This window comes from Callithrix jacchus, chromosome 20 (assembly GCF_049354715.1).
Source record: "Callithrix jacchus isolate 240 chromosome 20, calJac240_pri, whole genome shotgun sequence".
Classification (NCBI taxonomy): domain Eukaryota; kingdom Metazoa; phylum Chordata; class Mammalia; order Primates; family Cebidae; genus Callithrix; species Callithrix jacchus.
The window spans coordinates 31025731-31048751 of record NC_133521.1 but is presented as its reverse complement, the minus strand read 5'-3'; the positions used below and the strand labels follow the sequence as shown (position 1 = coordinate 31048751).

General features: G+C 45.0%; 1 protein-coding gene across 19 annotated transcripts in view; it reads right to left on the bottom strand.

Annotated features, from left to right (window-relative positions):
• The window catches only part of HYDIN (HYDIN axonemal central pair apparatus protein), a 516394-nt gene that overhangs the window by 64677 nt on the left and 428696 nt on the right, over positions 1 to 23021 (bottom strand). For all 19 annotated transcript variants that reach the window (XM_078357699.1, XM_078357700.1, XM_035282169.3 and 16 more), the window contains 11 exons: positions 18930 to 19029; positions 17742 to 17841; positions 15893 to 16061; positions 15178 to 15416; positions 13181 to 13298; positions 7168 to 7372; positions 5824 to 6059; positions 5073 to 5224; positions 4772 to 4961; positions 2760 to 2862; positions 2250 to 2537 (listed from right to left, as the gene is read on the bottom strand). In XM_078357699.1, coding sequence (XP_078213825.1) covers positions 2250 to 2537; positions 2760 to 2862; positions 4772 to 4961; positions 5073 to 5224; positions 5824 to 6059; positions 7168 to 7372; positions 13181 to 13298; positions 15178 to 15416; positions 15893 to 16061; positions 17742 to 17841; positions 18930 to 19029 — 1900 coding nt within the window. The remainder of the gene's footprint in view (positions 1 to 2249; positions 2538 to 2759; positions 2863 to 4771; positions 4962 to 5072; positions 5225 to 5823; positions 6060 to 7167; positions 7373 to 13180; positions 13299 to 15177; positions 15417 to 15892; positions 16062 to 17741; positions 17842 to 18929; positions 19030 to 23021) is intronic.

Genomic DNA, 23021 nt, shown 5'->3' with positions numbered 1-23021 from the left:
CCATCCATCATCCACTTATCCATCTATCCATTATCCACCCAACCATCCATCCTCTACCCACTAACCCAATCAGCCATCATTTACCCATCTGTCCATTCATCCATCCATCACCCATCCATCTATCATCCATCTACCCCCATCCAGCCATTATCCATCCACCCACCCACCCAGCCATCCATTATCCACTCATCCATTATTTCCACACCCACCCATCCATCCATCCATTATCCACCCTCCCATCTATCCATCATACACCCATCCATCATCTACCTATCCATCATCCATCTATCCACCCATCCATCATCTCCCCATCCATCCATTATCCATCTATAATCCACCTATATATCCATCATCCACCTACTCACCTGCCCATCCATCCATCTACCAACCCACCCATCATCCATCCATATATCCATCCATCATCCATCCATCGATTCATCCATCCATCATCCACACACCCATTCATCTACCATCATCCACCCAGCCACTCACCCATTCATCTATCATCCACCTATCCACTCACCCATCATCCACCTACACACTCAGCTCTCTACCCATCATCATCCACCCATCTATCCATCATCTACCCACCCATCCACCCAACTATCCATTTATCCTTCCATCTATCCATCCATCCATCCATCAACTCTCCCATCTATCCATCATCCACCCATCCATCATCCACCTATCCATCATTGACTTACTCATCCACCCATCATCTCCCCATCCATCCATCCATTATCCACCCTCCACCTATCCATCCACCATCCACCTACTCACTTGCCCATCCATCTATCACCCATCCATCCATCCATCCATCCATCCATCCATCCATCCATCCACCTACCCACCCATCCACTCATTTATCCATCATCTACCCACCCATTCATCTATCATCTACCTACCCACTCACCCATCATCCACCTACACACTCAGCTATGTACCCATCATCATCCACCCATGTGTCCATCATCTACCCACCCATCCATCCATTTATCTTTCCATCCATCTATCCATCATCCATTCACGTACCTTAGCCCTCACCTCCATTTGTACAAGAGAAAATAGATCCCCAACTCCATTTGCTTGGTGAGACAATACTATAAAGGATTGGGATTGCCAGATAAAATACAGGAGTCTCACTTAAATTTGAATTACAGATAAGTAATGAATAATTTTTAGGATAAGTATATCCCATTCCATGTTTGGGATTACACATACTAAGAATTATTCATAGTTTAACTGAAATTCCAATTTATTGGGGACTCTTTTATTCTAATTGGCTTACTATGGCAATCCTATTATGGGCATGAAATCTGAGTTCTGAACTTAGATTAACTGCTGGCTCCTGCTTGATCCTTGATAAGAGAGATGTCACTCTGCAGCCTCAAACAGGGATGAAACACCAGGTATATGAGGAGTTTTGATCTCAACTCATGTTGTGTAGACCACCTAATGGCACATTCTAGGACTGTAATTAAGCCTCTGGAAAAACTGTGGGGCTCTGTTTATAACTCACTTTTTAGCAACCAGCCATATAATTAGGGCACTTAACTTTTTATAACAATGAAGTAAATTTTTCCAATCCCAAAAATGTCAACTAAATGAAGCTTCAGTGCTTGGTAGACTGTAGCACAACATATCTTAAGCTTTAGTATAAACACATATCACCTGGGATCTTAAAATGTGGATTCTGATTCAGTAGGTCAGGGCAGGTCTGAAACCCCTAGTTATAACAAGCTCCCAGGTGATGCTGGTGCTATAGGTTCTCAAACTGCTTACTGAGTAGTGAGGCTGTGCAGATGTTCTAGAGGTGGCCCAAACCTATACTCTCTCTAATTAAACAAGATCGACAATGCCCATGCAAGCCAGCTAATAAATGCAGACAGGAAAAACTGTAAGGCATTTATTTACCTATTAGTTGAACTGGAATTTGAATATCACAGTATAAGCTCCTTAAGAGTATAGACTTCCTTGTTAATTTTGAAACTGCAGGGATCAGCATGCCGGGAACATGTACTTGGTGCACCATACATGTTCCTCAAGTGAACACATGAATAAGTGGAAAGATGGATGTCATGACTGAGCCAGGCAAGCCACAGTTCAGTGAGGAGAGTGAGACAGTGAGTGAGGAGAGTCAGTCCTAAATTCTCAGGGAGCTAACCAACCTGTTATGTAAATTTAACTCTTGTTTAAAACAAATGACCCAGTAGCCAACACTTGTCAACACCCACTACTGCTTCTCCCACCTGCCACCAAGTCTTCCATATCATTGTCCTCGAGGATCTCTGTGAACTCAGAGATACTTATGCCTTCCTGACTGGTGGAAGCCACCAGCCCGTGGATGTTGTCCAAGGTGATGTCATCCTCATAGCCCTCTCCCACCATGCGGATGATGGTGTCCTCATACTGGTTGTTGATCACTGACAAGTGGATGATTCCTTTCACTCTCCCAACCTTCTGGGAGTGGAAAAAGACATCAAATTCAGCTGTATCTCCAGGAGAAACAACCAAGGAGGCTGTGTGAGCTTTCTTTGCTGCAAAAAGAAGAGAGGTTATGATTTAGAACCAGTTTCAAGAAATGTGTATCCATAAAGACCCCAGTTGAAGGGAAACTAACCCTAAAATGGGAATGAGCCTTAGCTAGAGGCCAGTCGTGATGAGAATGGGCATTCCTCTCTGGCTGGGCCCTGAGTGATCCCCTATGGAAACAGCTACTGAGATCCATTGTCCTCCAGAAGCACCTTTCCCACACTTACCTTTCTCATGTGGTTTGTTTTCCTCTGTGATGTAGATGTACGAGGTGGTGGGCCTCCCCTTCAGGGAGAAGACTCCTAGGTCATCCTGCAGGTCAACATGCAGCTGGCAGAAGGAAAGCAGGACTGAGTTCTAGGCTTACAGGCTGCTCATAGGCTTTGAGTCTGGGGTGAGATACTGTGCTGGGTTTGGCGTAGGACCCCAAAAAGTTATCGTACCTACTGTTTACAATAGCAAAGACCTGGAACCAACCCAAATGTCCATTGATGACAGACTGGACAAGGAAAATGTGGCACATGTACACCATGGAATACTATGCAGCCATAAAAAACAAGTTTGTGTCCTTTGTAGGGACACGGATGAATCTGGAAACCATCATTCTCAGCAAACTGACTCAAGAACAGAAAACCAAATACCACATGTTCTCGCTCATAGGTGGGTGTTGAACAATGAGAACACATGGGCACAGGGAGGGGAACATCACACACCAGGGTCTACTGGGGGGTGGGTGACTAGGGGAGGGATAGCAGGGGGTGGGGAGATTAGGGAGTGATAACATTAGTAGAAATACCTAATGTAGGTGACAGGAGGATGGAGGCAGCAAACCACCATGGCATGTGTATACCTATGCAACAATTCTGCAAGATCTGCACATGTACCCCAGAACTTAAAGTATAATAATTAAAAAAAAGAAGGAGAAATAGACACTTCACCACCAGCAGACTCACATTAAGAAAATACTAAAGAGTATTCTTCAGTTGGTAAGAAAAGGATGTAAGATGATGATATGGTTTGGCTGTGTCCCCACTCAAATCTCATCTCGAATTGTAGCTCCCATAACTCCCATGTGTCATGAAAGGGACCTGGTGGAAGGTAATTGAATCACGGGGCGGGTCTTTCCCAGGCTGTTCTTATGATAGTGAATAAGTCTCATGAGATCTGATGGTTTTATAAATGAGAGTTCCCCTGCACAATCTCTCTTGTCTGCCACCATGTAAGACACGTCTTTCTCCTCCTTTGCCTTCTGCCATGATAGTGAGGCCTTCCCAGCCATGTGGAACTGTGAGTCAATTAAACCTCTTTTTTCTTCATAAATTAACCAGTCTCAGGTATGTCTTTATTGGTAGCATGAGAACTGACTAATACAGATGGAAAACTGGAGACCCAGCAATAAAAATTATTAAGAAATGAGTAAACCTAAGTGAGTCATAAATGTATAAACAATAAGAACAACAGCAGCAAGAACAATAGTAAGTTTAAAATAGAGAATCCCAGGCCTTCCACAAGTTGTTCCATTACTGTATCCTTGCATTTTTATCTTCTTTGCTCTTCTATCTATGTCTATGCTCTCATGAACCTGGGCGCTTACTAGATCCTGCAGTAGCTTGCACTTTTTCTTTTTCTTTTGGCTTCTGCACGTTTAAATCTTTCTCTCTCTTTCTGGTTTGCATGGACTGACAAATGCCGACTGGCTGAAACCCAACTCCTTCACAGAGCCCCATTCAAATGTCATTTAGAGTGACTTTTCTCTTTATCATCTAGATGGGAATAGATCTTTTTCAAAAGTCCTACAGTCCCTTGTAGAGTACAGTACATCACCTTTTTTTTGGGTAAAAATAAAACTATAATGTAATCAGTGAATCAATATACATTTAGATGTTGAATCTCTCACCCCTACTGAAATTTCGTTTATCATCTTATCCTCATTACAAATGCAAAGTTCATTATAGAAAACAATTAAAAATAAAGACATTAAGAATACCCATAACCCTACCCACTCAGCTTGGTGCATATCACTGCACACTACCTTGGACAGTAGTTAATGATATATTGTAGAATCCAGTTTCCTACTTTCCTTGAGGACAAACACCATGCCAGATTCCCCTCTGCATGCCCCTGACACATAGGTTAGTGTATGTGGATCAACAGAGAAGTCCTCATGCATTAGGCATGGCAGAGTGTAACTTTTGGATTCTTCTCCCTTTCAGCCTCATGCTTCACCCTCTAGTATTACCTGGGCAGGAAGGATGCCATTGTTCTTGAGGATGAGAGGCAGCTTCTCTGAATGACCAAGGAGAAGCCTCTTAAAGAGGAGCAAGGGGTTTCCATGTTGGTTATGAAGAATTGGCCGCACAACCGTCACTCGAGGGAGGTTCCCCTCACCAGCGATGTCAAACACAAGGCCTCGGCTCTTGACCAGGGTGCTACAGGGAACAGGAAGATTGCAGCCTGTCAGCCTGGCATGGTGGGAATGACACTCCGTGGGGAGTGTGGCCTGTAGCCCTGCTGCAGGAGAGGGAGCTGGGAGCTGGTACCTGGGCAAGCCATCCAAGGTAGCCTCGAAGATGCACTGGTAGTTCTGCATGATCTGCGGGGTGAAGGACACCGTGGCAAAGGCATGGGAGTGACTGGCAATGCACATCTTGTTGGGTTCCACGTCAAAAATGTCGACGATGCGGGCATAGGGCTGGTGATGGGGGCAGAGACCAGAGTGTGTCAGCGCCTTTGCATTCTCATTAGGCTTGTTCCTCATTTTCAGGAGCTCCCCCAACTGCCTCATCTAAATGCGGTGGTGGACATGCTCCACTGCCTGCAGGGTCGGGGCCCTGGAGGGAACAGCCTGGGACCCATCCCTGAATGATGCCTGGCTGGATTTGGCTAGACCTATGATTTTTGACTCAAATAGATGAACTAAGCCAGGAAGTCAGATATTCTCCCCACTACCCCACCCTGTTAACTAAATTGGGATGCCCAAAGATTGGTGTTGGTTGGTATTTAAATTCTTTTTGAGACAGGATCTTGCTCTGTCACTTGTGTTGGAGTGCAGTGGGATGATTAAAGCTCACTGCAGCCTCAACCTCCTGGGCCCAAGCAATCCTCCCACCTCAGCCTCCCAAGTAGCTGGGTCTACAGGTGTGTGCAACCATGCCCGGCTATTTTAAAAAAAATATATAGATGGGGTTTTGCCATGTTTCTCAGGCTGGTCTCAAACTCCTGGCCTCAAGTGATCTGCCTGCCTCAGATATGCCAACCATGGTGGGCCAGGGGCCACTGGGAGTGTCTTACCTTATTGGAGACAGGCCTGACTACAACGTTGACATCACAGGCAATCTTTCCCACGTTGCTGATCTTGAACCGAGCCTTGGCTTGGCAGCCTACCAGGACATTGCAGAAGATGAACTTGTTCTCGTCCTCCACAAACAGCCCCCCACTCTCTATGGTCTGCAGGATGTGGTACAGGTTGGCGCTGGTGCATATCTGGTGCTCTTCAAATATCAAGGCATTGTTTTCAGTCACGAAGGCTGGGGAGTGAAGGGAAGGCTGTGAGATGCTGCCTGATCGCTGGATTCTGGCTCTGTAATTCCTAATTTGGAGCTTTGGATTCTCACAAAAGAGAACCACAGAGGACACATAGGGGAATTCATGCAAGGGGGTGTTTGGGATGGGAAACACTCTGTCTTGTCTTCCTCTTCTGTATTGTCCTTGCTACACTCCAGTGAGCATTTTTCTCCCAATGGTAAGATCCAAGATCTAGGGTGGGCTATGGAGGGAAGGGGGCAACTGGGCCACTTTGCTTCAAGGCTCCAGGGATCCTATGGTCAAAGCATGAGGCATTCTCTTTGCACTTCATCTGCAGTCCTGTGGGGTTACAGATTTTGCATGCTCAGTTACTGAACATTGCTCTGTCATTCACGTTGGAATGCAGTGGCACGATCATGGCTCACTGCAGCCTTGACCTCCTGGGCCCAAGCAATCCTCCCACCTCATTTGTTCATGGGAGTGACCTGGCCATGAGTGGGACTCAATGGTCCTGGCTCCTGTGCCACAGCCCATCCCATCATGATTCTCAGATAGATTATTCATCTAAGAACCCAGGAGAAGCCTCCTGGGAGTGTAAAGCTGTACCATCTCCCTTAGGCATGCATGCCCTGTAACAACGCAGCTGAAGACACTAGAGGAAGGTCTAGGACCCCAAAGCAAGCAGTCCAGCCATGTCTGCCAGACATCTTTGGAAAAATTTGCAAGAAAGGGGTAGAGGTGTTACAAATGAAGGTCATTTATTTATTTATTAATTTTCGAGATGGACTCTCACTCTGTTGCCCAGGCTGGAGTACAGTGGCATGATCTCGGCTCACTGCAAACTCCACCTCCTGGGTTCAAGCGATTCTCTTGCCTCAGCCTCCCGAGTAGCTGGGATTACAGGCATGCACCACTGCACCCAGCTAATTTTTTGTATTTTTAGTAGAGACAGGGTTTTGCCATGTTGGCCAGGTTGGTCTCAAACTCCTGACCTCAGATGATCCGCCCATCTCGGCCTCCTAAAGTGCTGGGATTACAGGCATGAGCCACCGCACCTGGTCTCAGATGAACGTCTTTTAAGTGATGCTGTCCAATATGAGTGGTCAGTACCTGGGAGACAGGCTTCAGCCAGCAGAGTGTAAGGAATGCTGGTAGGCTGGTCTGTAGGGTCTCGGCCGGAGATATCAATGGCTATAAACTCCTCACATCTTCCCACGGGGTCAGCCACACAGTCAACATTGATGACCTGCTGTACTCCGGCAGGGATGGAGCCAAACCAGGGGTACACGGTGAACATGCCATGGGAGAAGCGGGCCTGCAGAACAAGGGTGGGAGGGAAGGAGGCTTGGAGGTAGAGTGAGTGACAGCCAGACTGAGAGCTGGGAGATGGTGTGCAGAGTAGGGGACATGTGGGGTTTCTTCTCACAGCCACTCTCTGGGCCCTCACTCTTTTCTTCCTGGAGGGACAGAGGGCCTGGGATGGGTGGTGGGGTTGGGGTGGTCTTCAGGGATAGGCTCTCTCAGTATTTCCTTCCACGTAAATTCCTTCAGACCAATTGTGTTTGAACTAAGGGCTTAAAGGAGCAGACAGACTCCACATCATATGGCACGTATTCAGCTGGGCATCTTGAAGCGGAGGGGTGCAGAATGTAGTAGTGGGTATGGTTATGGGCTTTTGGGTGAGATACACCTGGGTTTGAATCCCAGCCCTGCTAAATATTGACTGTTTGACCTTGAACGAATGACTTCTCTGAGTCTCAGTTTATTTACTCATAAAATGGAGCTAAAGCCCCGATCCCAGAGATTGCTGGAGGTTTAAATGAAAGAACAGGTATGAGGCACATGACGTAGCATCTAGTATAGAATTACTGCTAAAAAACAAAACAAAACAGGATGTTGGTGCAATCCTTAGATGTCCCGGCTCTTCTCTCTCCTGCTTGCAGTTTTCCAGATGGTAGAAAGTGCTGAAAACGCAGGGGCCTGATATAAGGGAACGGTCCGGAACAGTCCAGGCTCTGTCCTCATCCCTCCTAGAACAGGATGTCTTGCACCTTAGAGATCCACGTTTCCTCTGAGGCACAAAACCCCAGGACCAAATGCTTTTGGTGCCTTTCAGCTGCAGTGTGAAGTGGGGCATGCATAGATGGGACTTCATCCAGCCCAGGCAGCTTTCCTGAGCCTTGGGAGACCAACTGTCCATGGATACTAGGCTTCTATTGGTTTTCGACACCTATCTGATCACTTGCTTTGCGTGACTTGTGTGAGTGGTTCTGTCACACTGGACTCATACCCTGGCAGTTGGATTTGAGCAAAACCTCTGTCAGCTGGGGTTTGTGAAGGACCTCCTGCCAGATGTAGGAACCCCAGCAGATACTGGTGAGGTGGTTAGAGGTCTCCCCTGGGAGTGATGCCAGTGCACAATATTGGCAAAGTGTTTAGAATTCTCTCCTGGGATTGGTAGCTGGCACATGGAATTCCCTTCCCAGGGACTGATGCTGAGGCACGGTATTCTGCTTCATAGTCAGCATGCATGCCTGTGGTACTCATGAGCTTTCTTCCTCTTTCTCATTTTCAGAAAGCTGTCAAAGGCAGTCTGATTTATGTTCTCTCTCTTTAGGGCACCTATTGTACCATGCCTGGAATCTATCACAGTGGTGAGGTGGTAGGTGGGGACTCTGTTACTGATGAACTTTCAACCAAATTCTGCTCCTCTTCCCTTTGAGATGCATTCTTTCCAGTGGCCTGTCCCTTGATCTCCACTAAACCCCTTCAGGTATATTCTCTAGTAATGGTGTATTAGGAAGAGGTCTGTTCTGACAGTGCTCAGACACGGACTCTGCATTCTTCAGGGTATTCGAAACTTCTCTTAAGTTCTTACCATGGCTGCTGCAAGTGGCTGGGTAGGTGGTACGCTGCACACCTCTAGGGGGCACTCTTCACACAGGCAGCTGTGTGGAGGCGGCCCCTAGCATTGTGCGGTGTGACTGCACAGACATACATGGAAGCTCTCAACTAACTTGTTCGCTATTTACTCTGAATACCTACTATGTGCTAGGAGATGTCGTGGGCACTGAGATTCCCAGATAAACCAACCTGACAGAGGAGAAGGTTGGAGAGTAGTAAGAAAATGGCAGGACACTGTCTCAAAAGAGCAAGGAGCAAGTCATAGTGAGGGCAAAGAACTGAGGTGCAGAGAGCTGGAAGAAAGGGAAGCGGTCAGAGAAAGAGGTCTTGGAAGTGAAGGATTCAGAAGCACCTCAGTTTCCTGTGAGGCCAGATCCAGGCTGTGACCATGAAAATAAGCTGCCAACTTAGAGGACAGGACAAGTTCATTGAAACTGAAAGGCAGAGTGCTGGAGAGGCTGTTTCACTGAAGGCTGAGAAGATATGTAGGCAAAGAAGTAAAAAAAAGTCTCTAGAAGAGAGTTAAATAAATATGTGTAGAAAATTATGTAGGCTAATAAAATAGTCTTTGCTTGACAAGAGGAAACCACTTGAAAAGATCTAAAAACCAACATGTAGAAAACCTAGTTCACGTCAATCAATAATTATTTGTGTTCATAGAGTGCAGAGTACCTACTTCTGTCATTGCCTTTGATGCAGAGGTGGTGGCTGGAGCTGCAGCAGCCGTCTTGTAGCCATAAGGGAAAGGCCAAGAGAATCACAAATAACAACAAACAATTAAACTGACACCAGCAACTGCCTACCCCATTTATATATACTGTATTTGTTTAAACCACTAACTTTGGATTTTCTGCTATCTACAGCTAAACATGATTCTGATACACCAATCAAGCACCTCCTCCTCTGTGAAGCCTTCAATGGCTCTACATAGCTACCAGGAAGAGTAAGACTTCATTCTTCCATCTTTCCAGAGTCTATCCATGTACATGCACCTCAATGATAGTATTTGCCATCTTGCTTAACAACTGCTCATTCACCTGTTTTTTATGAGGAATTCTTATTGTCTGTCTTCAAGTCCATTGATTCTTTCCCCTGTCTCCTCTCTAAAATATTTCCTCTACATCCATTTAAAACCATATCAGACAGCATTATAGGGTTGCTTCCATTGATAAAGATAATTTAGAAAACCCAGGAAGAGAAGTAAGATCTTCTGAATTTACCTACATTATTGCTTACCACTATTTTTTCTTCCTTGTTGATGTTCCATGATTACTTCGTTATTTACTTTCTGTTTAAAGAACTTCCTTTAGCCATTTTGGGATAAGTCTACTGGTGACAAATTCTTTTAGCTTTGTTTCATTTGAGAAAGTCAATTTTCCATTTATTCCTGAGAAATATTTTTGCTGGATATAAGATTCTGGGTTCACCATTATTGGTTCTCTACACTTGAAAATATTGTGCCTCTTTCTTTTGGGTCTCTACCGTTTTTGTAAGGAATCTGCTGTCATTCAAGGTTCATTTCTCTCTTGATGTGTTCAAAATTTTTAAATTTTTAAACATTTTCAGAAGTTTAACTATGATATGTGTTAGCATGGTTTTCTTTTGGTTTCTCCTATTTGGGTTTACTCAGATTTTTGAGTCTGTAGGTTTATATCTTTTGCCGAACTTGAAAAGTTTTCTGTCATTATTCCTTTGAGTACCTTTTCAGTCCCCTTTTGTGACTCTTTCTGGAACTCCAATGACAAGAGCATTAGATCTTTTGCTCTGGTTCCGCAGATCCCTGAGCATCTATTCATTTTTCTTCAGTAGACTCAAAAAGACTTTCAAGAGTCTCAAAATAGAGTCTACTTTCTCTCTTTTGTTTAGACCGGGCAGAATAATGGCCTCCCAAAGATGTCCACATCTTACTCTCTGGAACCTGTGAATATGTTACGTTACACAGCAGAGGACTTGGTTGACGCGATCATACTAAGAATCTTGCAATGAGGAGATTATTCTGGATTATAATGAGCCCAATGCAATCACAAGGGTCCTTAGAAAGAGAAGAGAGTTAGAAGGAGATATGATTATGAAGGTTAGAGTAATGTGATGTGAGAAGGCTCCGACCCCCTGTTGCTGGCTTTGAGGATAACAGAAGGGGACTACAAGCCAAGATATGTGGGTTGCCTCTAAAAGCTGGAAAAACAATGAAAATGATTATTTCCTGGTGTCTCCAGAAAAGAATACAGCCCTGCCAACACCTTGATTTTAGCACTCTGACCTACAGAACTATAAGATAAAAAAGTGTGTATTATTTTGAGCTTCTAAATTTGAGGTGATTTGTTGTGAGAACAATGTGAAACTAACACAGGAATCCCTATTGTCTGTCTTCAAGTTCACTGATTCTTTCCTCTGCCCCCTCTCTGTAGTTGAGCCCATCCATGGAGTTCTAAGTTTGGTTATTTATTTTCATTTCCAGAATTTCCATTTGCTTCTTCTCTGCATCTTCTTTCTTTGCTGAGATGTGCTATATTAAAAATTTTCCAGGAATGCTTATAATTGCTCACTGAAACATTTTCAGCCAATTCTGACACCTCTGTCATCTCAGTGTTGTTATCTAGCATTTATCTATTTTCCTTCAGTTTGATTCTTCCTGGTTCTTGGTATGATGAATGATTTTCAGTTGAAATCTCGAAATTTGGGGTTATGCTATGAGACTCGGTTTCAGCTGGCTTTCTTTGGCACTACCCTGGCAGGGGAAGGAAGTGCACTGATGAGCTACTGCCAGGAGAGGGCAGTAGTCCAGATTCCCACTCAGACTCACTATTCCTGCTGGGCAGGGGTGGGTGTTCCAGCACTCCACTAGTCCTCAACTGATACCTCCCTTCTGGGGACAGGTGAGTGCCTGCTACTGTTCTGCTGATGCCATGGGAGATGAAGGTCCTCTGGCACCATTCCAGCAGGGGACAGGGGAATGCTTCATTACCACTAGGTTAGGTGGATGTCAAGCTTCCCCATGTGGTGTCTCCACAAACAGCAGTAGAGGTGGTGAGGGACCTCCTGTTTTTTTTTTTTTTTTTTTTTTTTAATATAAGGAATTATTTCATAAGGAGGTGGTGGGGGACCTTCAGTTATTTTTATAGGGAATTCTTAATGTCTATCTTCAAGTTCACTGATTATTTCCTCTGTCCCTTTCTTCTGTCTGTCTAAAATATCTCCTCTACATCCATTTAAAACCTTATCAGACAGCATTATAGGGTTGCTTCCATTGACAAAGAAAATTTAGAAAACCCAGGAAGAGAAGTAAGGTCTACTGAATGTACCTTCATTATGGCTTACCATGTTTTTCCCTTGTTGTTACCACCCATGGGAATCAAAGTTTTGACTTCCTGCTCGACATTCTCTGAGACAACCCTGGCAAGTAGGTGGGGCACCTCAAGACAGCTTGGAGAGGGTGGAGTCCAGACTCTCTATTTGGCCTTTGCTAGCAGGGGTGGCTTGGGGCCAGATATTTTTCTTAGGTGTTTGGCTGGAGTAGAACAGTTATTATCTAGAAGTTTTCTGTCTTTCTAGGTTAACTGTTGTCTTTAGGTTACTATCAAAAGTTTTCTGTCTTTCTAGGGGCAACCTAGAAAGGCAGAAAGAAAGTAGGAGTAGGCTTCTGTTGGGGCTTGTTTTCAGTCTGTGTCTGTTGATGTTTTGGGGTTGCTGGCTGCTTCAGCACTCAGTCTGGGAGATATGAGGCAAAAAGAAAACTTGGGAACTCACCACCTTGATGTTCCTTGGGTCCCAAAGACCCTGGGGATGGTCTGGTTTCTTTTCTCTACCTTTCAGAGTCTGAAGTCTGTTTTATACACAATGTCTAGGGTTCCTAGTGGTACTTAGTTGGGAAGAATAGGAAAAAGTACATCTAGTTGATCTTCCAGAAGCAGAAATCCTCGAATTTTCTTTTATTTAAGCCTGTTTGGAAGGGCTTCTCTTTCTTATTCTTGATTAAAATACGTATGAAGAGTTGAAACAGTTTTAAGGCACTGGCGAGTCAATGAAGGTTTTAAAGCAAAAGAGAACATCCAAATTAAAGGTAATAATGTATTAGCTTAAAATGAAAGTGACACCTCAGTATGTTTATTTCCTATTTCTGCTATGATGGATTCAAATCCTATTATCCGAGGGAAGTGATGTGGCAAGAGCTAATCGGGAGATGGCCTTCCTGGGTATGAACAAGGAAAAGGATACATACCTGGCCTGTGCTGATCACTTCCTTCTGAATCAAGTCAGAGAACTTGTATGTTTTGGAAGGGCCAGTTTTGTAGAAGCTCTCACTTTCTCGGGATCTTGCTTGTCTGATGTGGCTGACCCTGATTAAAGAAGCAAGAGTGTACCCTTAGGTTGCAGGGTGTGGGGGTAAGACACCACCTGTCTGTCTGCTTGCAACATCCTTTGTTTTAGGAATGGAGGAAAGGGTTCTTCTTTGCCCAAGAGGACATTGGAGTGGCACAGTTAGCTAGTTAATCACTGACCAAACTCATTTCACAATTGCAAGGAAGCTGGGCAGCGATTATACTTATCAAATATGATTGATAGGGACACTGAAAATTACTGCAAGAAAACAGTAATTTTTAAATGCCTACTTGAGTTCACTGGAAAGCAGTGTGTGGAAAATCACTTGCGGATGTCAAATATTTCACTTAATCTCATTTTAAAAAGTGAAGTGGCAAATAAATTAAGCTCTGTTTTCTTCTTCACATTTATAGTCATGATTTTTGAAGGTTTAGTATAAGCAGGTCTTGGTAGTGTTCGCTTGCCTTGAAACTAGTTCATCCAATAGTTAGTTTGCCTAGAGACCAGTTCACCTGAAATGTTCAGATGTATCTGAAATGCAAGTTAAATTTTTGAGAATTTTACACATGCAAGTATTCACTTTCTTAACGACCAGAACACCAGAAGTTCAACCACCTTTTGTGCGTTTAGCGTGAACCTGTGCATGCCAAAATGAAAAGCAAATAAAAACCAATTTAAAGCAAAACAGAATTAAGCTATAATCATTAGAGACATTATTACATTGTAATAAAATAAATTGTAAAAATATTTGGTTGAAATTAAATTAAGAAGAAAGGGACCTGACGCAATTAACTCTACATTTTAAAAAATGTTCAAACTTTGCCAAAACAGAAAAGAATAGCTACAAAAATATAAAACTACAAACAATGTAAAGGCATCATCTAATTTAAAAGAATTAACTAGAAAATCAACATTAAATTAGAAGTGCCTCAGGAATTAGTAAAAACCATCCTTAATTTGCCCAAAAAGAGTATGACAGCCTAATGGAAGCCAAAGCACTCAAAAGACAAGTTGTTTTGGGTGAATTGATTGACAGCCTCCTTTTGAAGAACATGGCGTTTTGCTGTTGGAACAACTATTAAGGTAGCTTTGTGATGGTGAAGCTACCTTAATGGGAAGAAGGCAATAACAATAACAGTCCCTGGTAGGCTGAAGGCATCACCACACTTCCTCTCTTCTGGGCTTCCAGAGCGGCCCCACCTGAAGCACAGCTACAGTTTCTTTTGATTTATCTTGCTGTGATAATAATCTCTTGGCATTGTACAGAATGACACATACGACAATGATCTAATAAGTCCTTTAGGACTCCAGAAGCACCAGGACAACAGACAAAATCCCAGGCAGAAGACTATGTTTGTTCAACTAAAATTTATGATATATTCTACAGAAAATCGACAAAACCTAGAGTCAGAAGGTTTGTGGGCTCACAACCAAGATCCACTGGTAATTTCATGTATAATTTTTTTTTTTTTAAGATGGAGTCTCACTCTGTTGCCCAGGCTGGAGTGCAGTGGTGTGATCTCGGCTCACTGCAACCTCTGACTCCCGGGTTCAAGCAATTCTCCTGCCTCAGCCTCCCTAGCATGGGACTACAGGTGTGTACCACCATGCCCATCTAATTTTTATATTTTTTAGTAGAGATGGGGTTTTACCATGTTGGCCAGGATGGTCTGGAACTCCTGACCTCAGGTGATCCACCCGCCTTGGCTTCCCAAAGTGCTGGGATTACATGCCCAGCTTTTGTGTATAATCTAAATGAGCCATTTATAAATCTTAGTGACCTCACCCACGAGAGGGGATTGGGTGAATTTAAGTAAGATATACCAAAGCTCTTTACAAAATATAAAGCACAAATTAATAAGAGAATGAAATGAGTTAAGTAAATACTGGTCTTACGCTTTCTTTTGATGAATGGGGCTCTCCCCTGTCAGCCGATAAAGGGAGAACTTGAAGTCAGTAACACCTTGATTTTCTATGGTGAAGGTGGTGCTTTTACGAGCGCCACAGATCAAAGCTCCAAAGTTGATGATGGAGGAGGGGCTGATGTTGTATTTGGAATATACTGCATTCACAGAAAACTTAATTGGGATGCTGGCAATGATCTCACCTCCTTCTGAAATACTGGGCTCAATAATCTAGAAAGAGAAGAAGAATTACAAGTCAGCCACTGCTGTAGCTACAGAACCCCATTCCCTATTTTCATGACTGACATGAGGCTATGTTCTTTATTTCACTGTCTTTGTATTAGTGCATCAACAATGATATTAGCAAACACTAAAGCAGAGCTTGCTGTGTACCAGCCAAGGGTCAACATAGTCAGCTTTTCCTCCTGCTTTCAATTCCCCGCTCATCCTTTGCACTTGATGATGGGACTCAGCTTCCCTGCCTCTGATGCTCCCCAGAGACTTGGGGGCACATTTCCTCTCTGGCTCTATTTCTGATGACTTTGCCTGCTAGTTAGGACCAACCCCCGGTGTATCCTATCTGGTTGTCACCCCGGCCAGGCCTCCCTTTTTCCCCCTGGAGCATGGATTAGGCCAGGTATCCTCTTTGCAACAGGAGTCCCATGATCCTGCCATCGAGGCAGCCCCTCCCTTCAGAGCTCTCTTACCTGACAGTGCAGAACAGGCTGGTGCTCGATCTTCACTTCCTTTTTTGCATGGAAGAAAACTTGGACATTTGTGGGTTTTTCTGTTGGGGTCAGTGAACCCTTTTTGGGTTGGACTGAGATCATGGAATTTATATTAGGTGTTGAAATCCCTACAGAGTCCACGGAAAAGCTGAAAGACAAGAATGAAAAGTCAACCTAAGTCATTATCCCGGGAACTCAAGATACCAGAGAGGAGACTAGATGGCTGAGTGCCTGCTGTGTCTCCAGCCCTGTTCAGCCACTATGCCCAGCAGAGTCCACTGTGCTCTGTATGCTCTGATCGCCTCTCCTTAGCCAGGACTGACAGGACCAGGAATTGATGCTTGAGGCAAAGATAGCCACACTCTATCCAATGGTCAAGAGAGGCCATTGCAGGAGATCTCTGTCCAACAGGGACACTGGACACCGAAAAAGGACCAACTAAATTAATTCTCTCTCTCTCTGTGTCTGTCTGGCTCTCAGTACATGCAGAGCAAACAGTGACACAGAAACCAGGGAACCTGGGGAGAGAGAGCAGAGAGGGGGCAGGGGCCCTGCAGTGGAGGCACTAGGGAGGGAAGCCCATGGCATACTGGAGGTGAGGCGAGAAACACAGGAAGCAGCTGGCTCATGAGACCGAAAGAGGCACTGGCATAGGCCCAAGGTGTTTCCCACCTAAGCAGAGGAGGGATGCCCGGAGTTGCTGTGGGACTCTGAATGTCACCCCCATGCTCCAGGAAACCCTGGTTGCCCAGTTACTTGCATCCCTGTGCTTCCTCACTTCCCTGAACATTCTTTCAACAAACCCTCTCTCACATGTTCCAGCCTGTGACTCCACTCCATGCAGCTCAAACAGCACAGCTAAAGCCCCCGTCTTAATCTAAAAGAAAACTCACCAACAGGCAAGATTCCACTTAGCACTAATTCCAAAGTGACAGGGGAAAAGTCCCTTTGTCAACTGTGAATTCTCAGGGAAGGAGAACCTTCCATGGAATGAAAAGTGCAGGCACTGCCACGAAGGGCTGTGGGGCCCTGTCTGAGGGTGTCATGCCACCCTTTTGTTGCTGAGGAACCTCCAATTCTCCCATCACAGGCTCCCAAGTAGCTTGGACTACAAATGTTAGGACTACCATGCCAAGCTATTTTTTTTTGTATTTTGTAGAGGCAGGGGGTTCTCACCATTTTGCTCAGGCTGGTCTCGAACTTCTGGACTCAAGCAATCTACCTGCCTTGGCCTCCCAAAGTGCTGAGATTATAGGCATGAGCCATCACACCCAGCCTCTGTGTTTCATATTTAATCTCAAGGGATGACCACAAGCTGGAGCTCTATTTTACTAAGCCACTATTTGAATTCTATAATGTCACCGTTCTTAGAACGTAATGAGAAAAGAAAACCCTCTCTTCACATGAAATCTGCTGTAGAAGGACTCCTTGCAAAACAGATAAGAGCTGGCAGCAGGCAGGACAGCTTGAGGCCAGGTCCCCCATCTGCAGTCTCTCCCTCCACCCAGGGACCTCTTCTCATCCCTAGAATCTCCCCCTCCCAACCTCTTCCCCCAAGTCTCTTCCTCCACCCCCAGAAACCTGTGGTTCCAACCAGCCAGGTACATCCAGGCCACTTAAAGGCCCCCGTTAAACCGCAGAGTTGAGAACAGCATGAAAATCTCTGCTCCCTTAGCAGGTGGAATTCCATTCATTTGAAGTCAAGGGAGGCAAAAAAGCAGAGATGGTTCTTATGATTTCCTTGACTGACTGATAAGAAAAGTTTCCCAGACCACGCTCCTCCCGACGGCGGACTTGGCGGCCGCACACCCGATGGGATTCCGGTTACCTGAACCCGATCTCGTATTTCCCACGGTTCTTCAATTGCAGGGGCTGCTTCACCTCCTCTGTGACCCTGACAATCCCAAAGTCCAGGCCTCCTTCAGCTCCTGCACAGACCAGGGGCCAGGGCAGAGAGGGGTGAGCGGGCATGAGAGTGAGAAGCAGGGGAAATGCCTCTTGAAGTTCACATGGAAAATGCACAGTGACAGTTTAAAAGAATTTATTTCTGAAAGCACTGTGGCTAGAAAAGCCTTTTCTAATTGAGCCTGGGCAAACAAACAACAGATGCTGCTCTTGATGCACTCTCAGGGCTATTCCTTCCGGATTCCATCCATCCCAGGCTTATTGCCTTTCATGTCTACCATCAGCTAAAACTTGCAATATTTAAAAAAAACTTGCAAAAATTGGGATATTACACATACATTTATGTTGTTTTACTTAGCATTATATCATAAGCGGTTCCCCAAATAATTAAAAACTCCTCATAAGTGTGATCTTAGTGGCTGCATAATGTCTTACGATATGGTGGTTCCATAATTCATTTGGAATATTAATTCAGAATTATCTTGATCAGCCCAATATAATCACAATGGGGCTTAAGAGCAAAGAGGAAGGCAGTGTGGGAGAACCAGAGAAAAGGCAAGATGAGATGGAGTTGGCCCAACCTTGCTATTTTTGAAGGTGGAAGAAGGGGATCATGATGGAGGAATGTGGGCAGCCTCTAGGAGTTGGAAATGGTACAGAAATGAATGATCCCCCAGAGCCTCCAGAAGGGAAGGCAGCCCTGCTGACATCTTGATTTTAGCCCAGTGAGACCCATTTTGCACTAGTGACTTCCAGAACTGTAGGGTAATATGTTTGTGTTAAGCCAGAAAGCTTATGGTGAAATTTTATGCAGTGATAGAAAACTAATACCGGAAAGAGGAGAGGTGTTTACTGTCACACGACTGCTCTGAAAAGAGCTCTGCAAACTGTACATCTATGACCACTCCCTTGCTATTTCCTGTTGGAGTAATTACTATGTGTAGTCATGCTGCTAATATCACTCTGGGGCTCACATTACTATTTATCACAGTTGCTCCCCCCACCCCCAATCCCTGGAATACTAACAACACACTAGCCTTTCTCTACCCAGAAATACACAATACAAAAGACCCAACTTCCAAACATCCTTTCCTTGAAGGGCCCAGCATACCTTTGGGGAAGGTGATGTCCAAGGCGATGTCGTATGCCTCTGCAAAGACCATGATATTTTCAATCTGAACAACACCGAGAAGATTTTCTGCATCTAAAACCTACCAGGGTAAGGGAAATTCTTCAGTAAAAGCAAGACCCGTGAGGCGCTTGGAGCCTGAAACATGTAACATCCTAACGGGGATATGGCAGGGAATGTTTTTGAATGTATTCCCCCGTAGGTATTTTATCTTCACCCACCATTTGTGCTCCTCTTAGCACTCTCTGGGGAATGCTTGTATAAACAATACAAGAATGGGGAAAAGGGACTGTCTTTTTTATTGTTGCTACATTACTGAAGTTTGGGCTCAGAGGTGACATTACAGGAAAGTGGTTTTTTATTTTGTGACAGGCTCTCACTCTGTCACTCAGACTGGAGTGCAGTAGTGCAATCTTGGCTCACTGCAGACTCGACCTCCTGGGCTCAAGCCATCCTCCCACCTCAGCCTCCCGAGTATCTGGGACTACAGGAGTGCACTGTCATGCTCAGTTAATTTTTGTATTTTTTTTTTATAGAGGTGGGATTTCACCATGTTGCCCAGGCTGGTCTTGAACTCCTGAACTCAAACAATCCTCCCCTCTCAGTCTCCGAAAGTGTTGGGATTATAGATGTGAACCACCATGCCCAACTGCTTTTTTTTTTTTTTTTTAACTTCTAAATCAAATAAACCTTGTGAGCATCACCCTGACAGTGGAAATGAAATTTAGGCTCCAAGTCATCCTTGCTCTACTCATTTTATAAATCTGAATCATTTTGTTCTTTGTATGTGGCTTAACCTGCGGGAAGGTGCTAGACTTTTCATAGAAAGCAAGTGTTTAATGTTTGGAAATACCAAATGTTATATTTCTGTGACTATCATGGTGATTAGGGCCGTTTTGTTGTCATGCTTGTGGGTGGTCCCTCCCTCATCATTCTCAGACACCTCTGAACTGCTATCGCTGTCAGCCTGACCTGACTGTTGACTCTGCTTTCTTCTTCTTTATAAACATCTATATTTTATTTATTTTTTTTGAGACAGAGTCCCGCTCCATCACCAGGTGCCAGGCTGGAGTGCAGTGGCACGACCTCGCTCACTGCAACCTCCACCTCCTGGGTTCAAGCAATTCTCCTGCCTCAGCCTCCCGAGTATCTGGGACTACAGGCGCTCGCCACCATGCCCAGCTAACCTTTTTGTATTTTTAGTAGAGATGAGGTTTCACCATGTTGGCCAGGATGTTCTTGATCTCTTGACCTCGTGATTCGCCCGCCTCGGCTTCCCAAAGTGCTGGGATTATAGGCATGAGCCACCGCGCCTGGCCTCATCTATATTTTATTTTAATAGGTTTTGGGGGTACAAATGGCTAGAGTGACAACCCACAGAATGGGAGAAAATATTTGCAAACTATGCATCTAACAAAGGACTAATATCCAGAATCTATGAGGATCAAATCAGCAAAAAAAAAAAAAAAAAACAAACCCAAATAATCTCATCAAAAAGTGGGTAAATGACATGAACTGACTGTTGCCTCTTGAGACTAGCTAGGAGTTGGTAAAGGGTCCATCTGTCCAGGGAAAGAGCTGGTGGGCAGTGGGGAAAGCTTTCCTGTGCCTGTGTGGAGCTCACCTCTGTCTTTGCTGAGACCTCCAGTTGAAAACCCAAGCCACCCACTCCCCAATTGCACATACTTTGGGTGCCAAGGGGAAATTTCCAAGAGGAAATTTGCAGCTGTCACCAAACTCAAGTTTTAAATTAGAATTTCTTTCTTGTCTTTCATTAGACATCTGCCAGTGCTTCATGGAGCAACTTGAACCGACTTGAGTTTCGCCTTCTTTCTCTGACTGCTTGCCCTCTGACGGGTGGCAAGATGGGCAGACGGGATTTATGCAGCTCCTCTCTCCTGAGGCATGGCAAGTGCCTGGAGCCTCCTACTTCCTTTGCTTCCCCATGGCGAGTTGGAGGCAGGGGGGAGACTGAATTTTAGATTGAGGAAAATAGGAAGGACAATTGAAGAGTTACACAGATGAAATAAAACAAGTTCACCAAATGCTTTCCGAAGGGACCGGAGATGAAGGCATTTCCTCCTGTGGATGTGGAGGTGAATGTAAGTTCACTTTGGGGTCTGACAGAGGCACATACTGCTTGTGCAGAGCCCTAATCAGGCTGCTGCTTGGCTGGGACACACAGAGATGGTCACAACAGTTGTGAAAATATAAAAATGTGATGGTGCAGTGGCTCAGCCTGTAATCCAGCACTTTGAGAGGAAAAGGTGGGCAGATCATGAAGTCAGGAGATCAAGACCATCCTAGATAATGCGGTGAAACCCGGTTTCCACTAAAACTACAAAAAATTAGCTAGGCATAGTGGCATATGCCTGTAGTCCCAGCTACTTGGGAGGCTGAGATAGGAGAATCGCTTGAACCCAGGAGGCGGAGGTTACAGTGAGCTGAGATCACGCCACTGCACTCCAGCTGGGGCGACAGTGAGAGACTCCATCTCAAATAAATAAAAAAAAGTCAATGACATTCATTCATTCATTCATTCATTCATTCATTCATTCATTCATTCATCAGATTCTGCTGCATGCCTACTTCAGCCAATCTCATGCTAGGCACTGGGGATATGATGGTACAGGGGTGTTGAAAGGTGGTTCCAAAAAAAGGATGCCCACTTCTTAACTCCTGGAGCCTGTGAATGTGACCTTATTTGGAAAAAAGGGTATTTGTGGACTGAATTAAGTCAAAGATGTAGAGATGAGATCGTCTTAAATTATCAAGGTGTGTCTTAAATCCAATGACAAATATTCTTATAAGAGATGGAAGAGAAGACACAGACAGAAGAGGTGTTGTGATGATGAAGGCAGAGACTGGACTGATGCAGCCACAGGCTGAGAACACTCGCAGAAGACCCCAGAAGCTGAAGGGGAGAGAGAGGAAGGCTCTTCCCTGGAGTCTTCAGAGAGAACATGGCCCTGCCAGCACCTTGATTTTGCACATCTTGCCTCCAGAATGGTGAGAGGAATGTCGGTTGTTTTAAGCCACCCAGTGTAGGGTAATTTGTCATAGCAGCCCTAGAAGAACTAAGACAGGTTCTAAATCAGGTGAGATCCTGCCCTGATACAGTTCATATAAGAAAGTAAAGAAAGAAGTAGGATAATGTCAGGAAGAGGTGGTCCTCTGAAGGATGGAGGACGGGGTGGGTTATTGTGCATAAGGGGTATTCTCTCAGTGGGATGATTAAAGAAGCCCAGTTGAAGCAGCAATGTTGGTGGTGGTGGGGGGGCCTGAAGCAGGAGCCTAAGGGCAGATTCACAGCAGCGTTGCAGCAAGGTCAGGGGCTTGAGCCAAGAAAGAGCCAGGACAGTGCGTGAGAGCCAATGAGTGAGGGCGAGGGTGGAGCAGGTTGAGATGCTGAGGCAGGCAGTGCCTCAGAGGCAGGTGAGGACCCAGGCTTTACTCCTACCGCAGCAGGAAGCCAGTAGAGTGTGTTAGGAGGGGTCATAACCTGTTTGAATGACATTGTAAAGATCCCTCTGGACACTGTGGGGAATAGCAACAGGGAAACCAGTTAGGAAGCCTCTGTAGAAGTCCAGGTGAGAGAAGCTGCTGGATGCCTGGACAAGGTGGTGGCAGCAGCGAGGAGAAAGAAGTGGATGGGCAAGATACATTAGGAGGCACCATTCCTGTAATCCCAGCATTTTGGGAGGCTGAGGCAGGAGGATCATCTGAGGTCAGGAATTTGAGATCAGCCAGGCCAACATGGCAAAACCCTGTCTCTAGTAAAAATATAAAAAATTAGCTGGGTATAGTGGCACGTGCCTGTAGTAGTCCCAGCTACTCGGGAGGCTGAGGCAGGAGAACAGCTTGAATCCGGAGGTAGAGTTTGCAGTGAGCTGAGATCACACCACTGCACTCCAGCCTGGGTGACAGGGCGAGACTCTGTCTCAAAAAAAAAAAGACACATTGGGAGGTAGAATTAGCAACCTTTGCTGGAGGCCTGTGTTGGAAGGGAGGTCATCAAGAAAAGGGGGAATTAAGGCTGATAGCCAGGTGTCTGTTGGGAGGCTGACATTTACC